Below are 11007 nucleotides of genomic sequence, written 5' to 3'. Positions count from 1 at the left end.
GTCCCTCGCCCTGCACATGGCAGGGAAGCAGTTGGCATCACATCCAAACCCTGTCAGGCTGCTCCTTACACTGTGTCTGCAAAAACATCTTGGAGTGAGTGGGTCAAGGGACAGGAGAGACAATTATGTAAATCCAGAGAGAGAGAATTATATTGTCTAAATGTCAAATCTCTAACATGAAGCCGTAGCTGTTGCTGTGTGAGGTTGAGGGGTTTGTGCTGCTTGTTTCTTTGCCTCCCTTCACCTTTTCATGCTGAAGGTGAACACTGAAGGTCTTGGTAGGATTTATTATGGTGCTCGTTCCACCCTTCATCAGCCCTAATTGGGGCTTGGGTTTCAGAGGCATCATTTTAAATAACTGGTTGAGATAGAGATGTTAGGGATGATCCTGCTGGGAGCAGGGGCCTGGGGGGGCCTGGAATTATCTGCTGAGCTCTTAGCAAATAGCAACAGCAAATCTTTTGCTAAGGGAAGAAATAATCACTAAATATGGCTCAGTGCTCCCGTTTCGTGACCAGGGTGAGATTAACATGAAGCATTTTGGGGTTTTCCTGCATTGGTGAAGGCAGTGGAACCACAGACCTGCCAGGTTTGGGGTTGGTGGGGGGGGAAGGTCTTGCTCTGGTTCCCTGTGGCTGCTGCCTGGTGTCCCCATCATCCTCATCAGTGCCTGGCCCTGGAGCTCATCCCTGCTGGACTGGAGCTTTGCAGGAGGCTGCTGAGAGGGTGATGCTGGGGAGCTGTGTGGGGCCAGGAGCACGTCCTGAGAGGAGGAGGCAGGGAATGAACTTGTGCTTTGTCCCAGAGCCTCCCTGGCCCATGGACTCTGCAGTTTCCTTGGGGGGAAACCCCCTGCCCTAAACTGAAGCAAAGAGGGGGACCAGCACACACACCTTCACCCTTGCTTTGCTCAGTGTTTTGCCTTCTCTCTGCTTTTTCCTGCTGGGAGGGGGGGCAGGAGGTGCCCAGCTGTCTGTCTGTCTCCCTCAGCTGACCTGGCTCTTTTCTCTACCCCCAGACAAAGGTGAGAATGGGGAGCCCTACCAGAGGAGGAGGGGTGTGGGGACCAGCCTGCCTGACAGCCCCCCAACATTCCCCACTGCCAGGGACAGTGCCCCCCTGGCTGGCAGCAGCAGCTGGAGGCGGATTCTGCTGATGATCCTTGCTATAACCATCCACAACATCCCAGGTGAGTCCTGTCTGTCTGTCTGTCCATCCATCCCGGGGCTGGTGGGCAGCCCTTTCCTGGGCTCGGTGCCATCCTGGGAGGATCACACAGGGCTGCCACCTTCTCTCCCTTCTTCTCCTTGCTGCTCACATATGGCCCCTTCACCATGTGGGTGCCCATGTGCCTTTTGACAAGGTCTATCCTGTTGGATCTTTCTCTCATGGTGGGGTTGAACTGTGTTAGGTCTTGGCAGCAAAACCCTCTGCTGAGGAGGGGGCTCAGGCTTGCTGGTGTGCTATGAACATTGCAGCCCTGCTGCCAGCCTGTCGTGGGCAGGAATTGTAAATCCCAGAGTGTAGTGAGAAAGATGGCTCTGTAAGGACAACAGATTCTGATCTCTTTTAATTTCTGGTCTGGTCTGCAGAGCAGCAGGTAAAAGCGCTGCGGGAGCACGTTGGGTCGGGGGATTCTTATTCAAGGGATGGAGTTGGCCAGTGGCTGGAAAACTGCAGAGCCCTGAGTCTGGGTGGGCTGGGCTTGGAGAAGAAAGATGAGATTAAAGAAAAAAAACCCACTATGAGATAAATTGGAAACAGCTGAGGGCATGGCAGCTTTGCAGTTCTTGGGGATATTGAAAGTAATATAAGGGAATCTTTAACGCTTGTTTTCCTGGTTTCCTCTCCCCTCCCTCCTCCTCCTCTCCTTCCCCTCCCCTTTTCTTTTTCATTTCCCAGCTCAGTCTCTGCCTGCCTCACGTTGTCTCCTGGATGGGGAGGTGTGAAGGGAATAGGAAAAAACCTTTCTGCATAACTTAGAACTGTAAACTTGGGGGAAAACAGGGAAGTGCCTTTGGAAGGGCCATGGTTTCCAGGCTGGTGTTAGTGTGGCTTGTTGGCCAGGAGGTGGCTACTGTCAGCCCTGAGAGCTGCAGCAGCACAGGGTGGCTTTAACCATTAGAGCTGGAGAGGATGGAGCTGCCTTGCCTTGTCACGGGGGCTTTTTGATTTCAAGAGTAGCTTTTATCTGATACCAGGGCATCCATCTTAAATTCCATCCCAGCTCAGGCTTCCTGGGTGAGAAGGCTCCATTATAGGTCTGTAATCACACATCCTGTATTTCTCCCCTTGCAAGGGCAGCCCAGGACTGAAGGGCAGGAAAAGAATGAAAGCCAACACTCATTGGGCTGCCTCAGGGTTGGAGTTGGGATGCACATGGATGATCTCCTCGAGCACGCGTGAGCTGCCCTCCCTTCCAGCCTTGTTTCCATTTGCTTGTCTCTGGGCAATAATTGCTTTGCTCCAGCTGGTCACTGGTTCCCAAAGCCCTTGGGATTTTCCAGTTTTCATCCCTTTTTTTATCATAGGTGTATAACCCAGATGACTCAGTCCAGCTCCATGCATTGCTGGGGAGGGGGGTGCGTGACAAACCAGGCAGGAGCTTTAAATTAGCCACATGCACAAAGGAAGTGGAAATTTTTGCACCTAGCAAAGCGTAATTGGTTTTCACCCTTCAAATGAAGTGTCAGGAGCCTGAGGTGAAGAGCTGGGTGATGTGTGTGGCTGTGTTGGCTGAGGGTTCTTGCCTCTCTCACTGGCAAAATACAGGAAGTTTTGCAGAGGCAAAAAAGAGTCACCCAGCGAAGTGGGTGGATGGCAAAGTGCCCTGAGTGCTGCAGGGCCCCGTGTCTAACCTGTCACTGCTTCTGCAAGGCACAAAGCCACCCTTGGACACCTGCAGAGCCTCAGAAATTCTCTCTTGTGTCTTAAAGGTCACAATATTAAAGCTTAATACGCAGAGAGGAGAGGGAGAGCAGTGGCTCAGCCAGGGACCAGGAGTCACAGTGGGGGTGTCTGTCCCTGCCAAGTCCCAATGTTTCCCACTGCTCTTATCCAACTGGCTTGTCCCTTGCTAGCAGCCCTGGGTGGGTGTCAGTGGCTGTTTGTGCTCCAAGCCCTGTACCAACATCCCCTTTTTAACAGGGATTTGTCCAAAGTCATTCTGAGGTTTCAAGTCATGGAGGTTGGAGTTGAGCCCATGTCTGCTGTTGTGCTCCCCAGAGCCCATCCTGCAGGTCCCAGGATGCCACCCCTGATTTTTGCCTTAATAACTAATTCAGATTGTGATTGCAGTGGGAGCTGGTCTGCCCTGCTTGTTTCTGAGGTTTCAGTCTTGCATGAAGCAGCAGATGCTGGTCCAGCCTCTCAGTGAGCAGTGGGACAAGGCTGGGCTTGGCTTTCCCCAAAGTTCTTTTACTTTCCCAACAAAGCCTCTGCAGTGCTGGTGACACTTCCCTGCTCTGCCACAGCCTGGGTTTGGAAACACTGGAATACTCTGCCTTCATTATCAGCCCTGCGAGCAGAAAGGCTGGTGCTATAATTAGCACAGGCTCCTGCAGCCTGATGGCACCTCTGCTGGTGTGAGGGGGCTGGGAGGTGCTGAGCTGAGGAGCTGGGGATGCTCAGCACTTCAGGAAGGCTGCCAGGCACAGGCTGCCAGCTCTCCTGGCCCCTGGGCTTGTGGGGTTGCCCTGAGCTCACGTGGGCCTGTGGCTCTGGTGCCAGGTCTGGCTGCTGCTCTGCTTCCCTGGGAGCCCAACCTGCTTGTGGGGAGCATGGACAGCAGGGGTTGTCCAGGTGGTTCCCAAGGGGTTTCTGTCCTATCTTTCCCTTCATAACACTTGGTCAAACTTCACATTCCCCAGGGGGGATGTGGTGCTGTGGGTGCTGCAGTGAGGAGGGTGCAGCTGGGGGATAACTGCTCCCATCCACTTTGCTGGGTCTCAGCCTGGCCAAGTGCCTCTGTGGGGCTGGAGCTGCTCTTGACACCTCTGGAGTTTCCTATCTGTGCCCACACTCTACCACGTTGCTCCATCTAATGATTAAAACCCTCTAAGGACCAGCTGGATAATCTGTGGGTGAGATAATGGGATGTAAAGCCCAAACTCCTGCCTTCAGTTTGTGTTCAGTGCTTCTGCCAGCGAGCAAAAGGTTTGTTAAGTTGTTGCAAACTGGGGGCTGACAATGTAAAGAATAAATTGATAATGACAGGAGATGCCAAACTGGAGACTATTCCTGCTAATTAATATTCATATATGCCTGGTTTAGGGGAACATTAATTATGTATTTAATCAAGCCCTGTTTATTCTGGTTTATCTTGGTACCTTGGGTGGCTGTTGTGCTGAAGAATTCACATTAATTAAAATGTTACAGGCTTATCACAAATAACAATTAGTGAGGTGTGAGTTGAACCACCTTTCTCGTTGTGCTCATTAAGAAGGGAGGAGGGGAGCCTGATGGGATGGAGCTCCTGGAGCTCTGGGTCCACAAAACCCAGCAGGTGATGCTTCCAGCCACCCTCATGTTGCCAAGAAAACCTGAATTTTCCTTTTTCTTGGATGCTTTGGGCTGGAGCAGCAGGCAGGGCAGGGCAGCCCCATCCCTGGGAGCTGCACGTGGAGCCAGAGTCATCTGCTTTGCTCCAGCCCTTTCCTTCCTGCAAGGAAGTATCTTGCTTTTCCATATTCAAGCCTACCAGTCCGTGTTTGCTCCCTGATCTGAATTCTGTGATGTTTCTGTCTCCAGTGTCACCAGGAAGTGGAAGTGTCTGTGAGGGAGCAAATGGGACGTGGTGTGAGGTGGCACTGACATCCCCTGCTCGCCCATCAAATCTCACGTGGCTCCACCTGAGGCTTTCTCTCCAGTTCCTATTGCCAGAAACCCATTAACAGCCTGGAATTTATGTTTTTTTAATGAGAAGGAACAAAGCAGAGAGCAGAGCAGAACACAGAACACAGAGCCAGTTCACCCTGGGCTGGTGAGGTATCACTGTGAGCAGGAGGGAAAAGATTTTAAATGGTGACACTTTTAGGTGGTGACATCTATGGAAAGGGTGAATGAATCTCTTGGGAAGCTGTGCTGGGCCCAGGGGAAGATCTCCCCCACCTCCAGGTGACAGCATCCAAGTTCATCCCCCTTGGGACTGTGCTGGGGGATGGCAGCAGGAGGCACCTGGGTGCAGGATGGTTTGGTGCTGCCACTGGTGCTTTTGAGGACCCTCCTTCTCTGCTTGCCCAGGAGGGAGAGATTTGGCCCTAAAACTTGTAGGTCAGGTCTGGCCAATGCTTGGGGTGGGGATGAGATGATGCCCAGGGGCTGGTGCAGGGGAGAGGGTGCAGGATGCACGGTGCTGGCACCCTGCTCGTGTCCCCTGTCATCTGGCTGGCATCAAGGCACAGCTGAGGCCTTTATTTATGGTGGCTGTTCCTTGTGTTGGTGATTGATTAGGGGCACCTTCTGCCTGTCCCCATGGCAGCTCTGTGTCCCCTCTCCCTCCCTGGGGAAGGTGCAGAGACTGGCAGGGAAAGCTGCTGCTCTGTTTCACCCGGAGGAAGTGAGAGCAGAAGGGAAAGGAAGGGATGGAGGATGTCAGACTGATTGGAATCGTCCTTGTTTGCAGCTTCTCCTGGGAAGCAGGATGGTTCAGACAAGTGCCCTGGGGCCAGGCCATGTGAGAGCTGCCCTTTGCATGGTGGGATTTGGCCAGGGACAGCCCCAGGGGTGGGCACTGCCTGCTTAGATACAGGAGCTGCCTGGAAACTTGCTTTTCTTTATAGCTTCTTAGAGATTCAGCCAGTTTTAACGTCCTTTTATGTGTCTCCTGGTTTATGACTGTCTGGAAGAGAGGAACAGAATGGTGGCTTTGGTTCTGCTTTGGCTGCTGTGTGTGTGGGATCTTGCTGAGATGAATCCTCCAACTGCTGCCACCCTGCATGGCTGGCTGGGACCTGCAGGAAGCTGATGGGGACCCTCTTGGCCCAGTCCCCTGTTGCAGGCACCTCCAGTGGTGGCCAGTCCTGCCCATCAGTCCTTGGCTGGTCTGTCTGCACATCTGCCAAAACCAGCCCCTGCCATCGAGGGCTGTAGGTGTGTGATGTGCTGCTGCTGAATTGTTAGCTGGAGGAGACATGTCCAAACCAGAGGGTATCTTCCCAACGGTGAGGAGGGTCCTTCATGGTGAGGTTTGTGCCTAAACCCTGGTGAGGTTTGTGCCTAAACCCTGGTGAGGTTTGTGCCTAAACCCTGGTGAGGTTTGTGCCTAAACCCTGGTGAGGTTTGTGCCTAAACCCTGGTGAGGTTTGTGCCTAAACCCTGGTGAGGTTTGACATCTCTCAGGTGAGCACCCTGCAGTGCTGGCATCTTACTGTGGCTGAGTCCAGGTGTGAGGTGGGATGCTGGAGGCTGGAGCTTTTTAAACCTTGCAGCAAGGCAGGCAGGTTCAGCCAGAGCTTGTCCCTCAGCCCCAAACCAGTGCTGGTGTTTTCTGTGGGGGAGCTGATCCTTGGATAACAGAATTCGAGGCTGTGAAGGGACTGATGGTTGCTGAAGAGGAGGGTATGGAGAGAGGGGTTTGTGGATGGCTGCAGCAGCACAGAGGTGGTGTCTTGTGCTGTCAGATTGGTGCTCCTTGGGAGGGGAGGATTTCCAGGCTGGTGACTTTTTCATTAGCAAAAGCTGATTGAACCCCTTCCCCTGGGACAGGCGCTCCCGGGAGGGGCTGGGGCAGAGCGGGTGATGCTGCAGCTCAGTTAGAAAGCCAAGTGACTGTTTATATGAATGTTCTCAGAGATGCATTAGAGGTTGGTTACATTCATTTTGAATAATGGGGTTTTTCTGTTGATCTATTGAAATTGAGACTATTTTACAATTGTTGACTCTAATATGCATTTGGTACCTACTGGGGCTGGCAGAGCGTGGGAGTGGGAGCCACTGAGCTGCACAAATTAATCTGTGTCTCATCTGTGTGATGCCTCTGTCTGGAATTACAGCAGAGCTGCTTCCTCTGGCACTGCTGCTGGTAATGGCTGTTGGGCACTCCTGGGGCACCTTTGATTGCTACTGGAAGGCATTATTTTTAGTAAAAAAAAGGAAGAAGAAGTTTTCTTTGCAGCTTGCGTTTCAGACGAGAGGGTGAAATGGAACAGGTGGGTAAGGGAAGGTGTCTGGGTGTGGGTGAGCACGTTGTGCAGCCATTTGCTGAAGTGCTGCAGATGACAGGGGAGCAGGGGGCAGTGCTGGCCCTGGCACCAGCTCAGCCTGTGCTCACCTCTCAGAAAAACAGGACAGTCATAGAAACATAAAATGGTTTGGGTTGAAAGGGGCCTTAAAGCTCATCTAGTTCCAGCCCCCTGCATGGGCAGGGACACCTCCCTCCAGCCCAGGTTGCTCCAAGCTCCATTCAACCTGCCCTTGAGAACTTCCAAGGATGGGGCAGCCACAGCTTCCCTGGGAAATTTGGGTCATCCTTGGATAACAGAATTCGAGGCTGCGAAGGGACTGATGGTTGCTGAAGAGGAGGGTATGGAGAGAGGGGTTTGTGGATGGCTGCAGCAGCACAGAGGTGGTGTCTTGTGCTGTCAGATTGGTGCTCCTTGGGAGGGGAGGATTTCCAGGCTGGTGACTTTTTCATTAGCAAAAGCTGATTGAACCCCTTCCCCTGGGACAGGCGCTCCCGGGAGGGGCTGGGGCAGAGCGGGTGATGCTGCAGCTCAGTTAGAAAGCCAAGTGACTGTTTATATGAATGTTCTCAGAGATGCATTAGAGGTTGGTTACATTCATTTTGAATAATGGGGTTTTTCTGTTGATCTATTGAAATTGAGACTATTTTACAATTGTTGACTCTAATATGCATTTGGTACCTACTGGGGCTGGCAGAGCGTGGGAGTGGGAGCCACTGAGCTGCACAAATTAATCTGTGTCTCATCTGTGTGATGCCTCTGTCTGGAATTACAGCAGAGCTGCTTCCTCTGGCACTGCTGCTGGTAATGGCTGTTGGGCACTCCTGGGGCACCTTTGATTGTTACTGGAAGGCATTATTTTTAGTAAAAAAAAGGAAGAAGAAGTTTTCTTTGCAGCTTGCGTTTCAGACGAGAGGGTGAAATGGAACAGGTGGGTAAGGGAAGGTGTCTGGGTGTGGGTGAGCACGTTGTGCAGCCATTTGCTGAAGTGCTGCAGATGACAGGGGAGCAGGGGGCAGTGCTGGCCCTGGCACCAGCTCAGCCTGTGCTCACCTCTCAGAAAAACAGGACAGTCATAGAAACATAAAATGGTTTGGGTTGAAAGGGGCCTTAAAGCTCATCTAGTTCCAGCCCCCTGCATGGGCAGGGACACCTCCCTCCAGCCCAGGTTGCTCCAAGCTCCATTCAACCTGCCCTTGAGAACTTCCAAGGATGGGGCAGCCACAGCTTCCCTGGGAAATTTGGGTCAGTGTCTCACCACCCTCACAGGAAAGAACTTGTTCTTCATGTTGAACCTAAATCTTTGCTCTTTCAGCTTGAAACCATTTCCCCTCATCCCATCACTGTAAAAAGTCCTTCCCTAGCTTTCCTGGAGCCCCTTCAGGCACTGGAAGGTGCTCTAAGGTCCCCCCAGAGCCTTCTCTTCTCCAGGCTGAACACCCCAATTCCCTCATCCATCAGCAATGATGCACATTTGAACAGCTGTGATTTTTTTCACAGCACTTTCTGCTCCAGTGACAAAACCCATCCTGGGACGTGGCTTCCTGAGGCTGCTGTTTGATGTCCAGGGGGACCCTTTTGGCATGGATGTGCCAGGGATGGAGCAGTTGCTGTTTGCAGTGATGCTGTGATGTGCTGGCCCTGTGAGCAGCTCGGGGGAGGAGAAAGGTCAGGTTGGAGGCAGCCCATGGGGACAGAGCTGGGTGTTCAGTGCTAACCAGAGCATTTCCCCCTGGCAGTGGCTCCATGGGATCCGGAGCAGCACAGACGGGTGCACGTGCTGCCTCTGGGAAAGGTTGATTTAACCTTTTATTAAACCTCCCAATAATTGTTGCCTCATCAGCACATATTTTGACATTTTCATCTATTAAGCACCTCGATGGATTGAAAAGATCTGCTCAAAGTCATTAAGCTTCTGTGCGAGGGGGTGGAAAGCCTGGGGGGGGGAGGGTGCAGCTGGGAGAGGGGCTGGCACTTGGTGAAGGATGTGGTGGCAGCCCCAGCCCTGGGTGCTGCTCTTGGCATCTGCCCTGCTCGAGGTGAGATGCCACCAGCAAAACCTGGTCCTGTACAGGTGGAGGTTAAACAGCCACCCTCCCATGGGAGCTGCAGGGCTCTCCCGGGTGCCTGCGTGTTGCTGTTTCCCTGGCTGGGCAGTGAACTCCAGGCTGCTCAGTCTCACCTCTGTGCCTGGCAAGGTGATGGAGCAGATCCTCCTGGAAAGTCTGCTAAGGCAGAGGGGTTGGAACTTGATGTTAAAGGTCCCTTCCAACCTGAATGATTCTGTGATTCCCTGTCCTGCACCCAAGGGCTGCGTCTCTGCTGGGGATGGGAAGGGACCCTGGGGACTCAGCTCCCTTGGGACTTCCCTTTGCTCCTCCTGAGCAGATGAAGACTGAGGGTTGAAGTCTGGGGTTGGTGCCTTGGGAAATGGCCTGTGAACAACAGCCTGACATGAATGTGATTTCATGCATTAGGTGGGCAGGGTTGGGAACAGCCTGGGGGGGGTGTAGCAGCCCCACACTATTCCTGGGGGGAGAAGAATCACAAAGTCCCTAATTCCCTGCTGACAGGAGCTCATATTTCAAAAACCCATTTGTAGGCAGACACCTGGAAAGCCAGTGGAGAAGTGATAATGTGCCTTTATCTCTGCAGCATCTTTTTGAGCGGGTGATCAGTGTTTTGTAAGCAGTAACAGCCTCAAAGGTGACAAAAGCCAATTAAATGCAGTAGTTTCACCAGCTGGAATGAAGGTCTGCTGAAATATGCATGTGGAAGCTCCTTTCCTTTCTTATCCCCATCAGAACTTGCAGGTCTGTTGCATTAAACATCGGTGAGCAGTGGCCTAGGAAATGATTTGCATGCTAGAAATGGAACATTAAACATCTGTGATGGATTCAGGTGGGGTGGGGTTGGGTCAGTCCCTGCTTTTTTAGGGTTATTTGGGAGTTTTCTTCTCCCAGAGAAGTGTTTCCATGATGAAGGTGCTTTGGGATGTTGGGCAGTTACCTTAATTCTTTACAATCAGGCATCTCTGGTGTAAGCAGTGGCACGTGCTGCCTCAGCAGCTCCTGTTCAGCTGGTGCAGCTCCATGGATTGAGGTGATGGTTTGCTCCATGTTGTGCTGTGTGAGATGGCAAGATAAGCAGATCAGGATGGGATGCAGGTGGCTCCTGTGAGGTGAATCAGGAGGTGGCAGAGGGAAATTACTTCCTGATACCCAAATTCTGTCTTGTTTAAAAGCCTCGAGCAAGACCATGAGCTTCTCTTGGGCTGTGTTTTACCCCTATATATGTTGCTGTGAGTTGCTCAGAGTCACCTTGTGTCACACCTGACCAGGTTTTGCCCTGAGCAGTTTGGGCTCATTGGTCCCGTAGTTCAAACCAAATCAAACCAAACCTGAACACCTTCATCTTGACTGGTTGCCCTCAGGTGGGTTCACTGCTGCCATCACCTGATTCTGGAGGCTTTTTTTGGACAAAGCTCCTGTGAAATTGCCAGGAAAGCCCCCCAGGATAAGGCATTAAAGGTGGCATCACAGCTCCCTGGTGTCACACCCAGCACTAAGTGACTCTCTGTCTGTTCTGCTGTCCAGCATCAGCCAGCTGCAGGTTGCTGTTTGCTTTTCCAGGTGATGGGTGGCTCAACCCTCTCATCAAGCTGCTGTTTTTCATCACCTCTTGCATAACCTTGATGGGACCCACTCGCAAATCCCTGGAAGACTTGGGGGCAAAGCTGGGTCATTCATCTTTTATCTTTCACAATCCAAGTGGTGGCATTTGAGCTGTCCTGGGCACGTCAGAAGCTTCTGGGATGTTTCTCCTC

General features: G+C 52.3%; 1 protein-coding gene across 1 annotated transcript in view; it reads left to right on the top strand.

The window, feature by feature from the left end:
- SLC39A11 (solute carrier family 39, member 11) overlaps positions 1–11007 on the top strand; it is an 85573-nt gene that overhangs the window by 43411 nt on the left and 31155 nt on the right. Inside the window, exon 5 of the mRNA XM_010002712.1 lies at positions 1019–1189. Within this exon, the coding sequence (XP_010001014.1) occupies positions 1019–1189 (171 nt within the window). The remainder of the gene's footprint in view (positions 1–1018; positions 1190–11007) is intronic.

This window comes from Chaetura pelagica, unplaced genomic scaffold (assembly GCF_000747805.2).
Source record: "Chaetura pelagica isolate M959 unplaced genomic scaffold, ChaPel_1.0 scaffold47, whole genome shotgun sequence".
NCBI classification, from domain to species: Eukaryota; Metazoa; Chordata; class Aves; order Apodiformes; family Apodidae; genus Chaetura; species Chaetura pelagica.
This window is presented reverse-complemented; position numbering and strand designations above follow the sequence as displayed.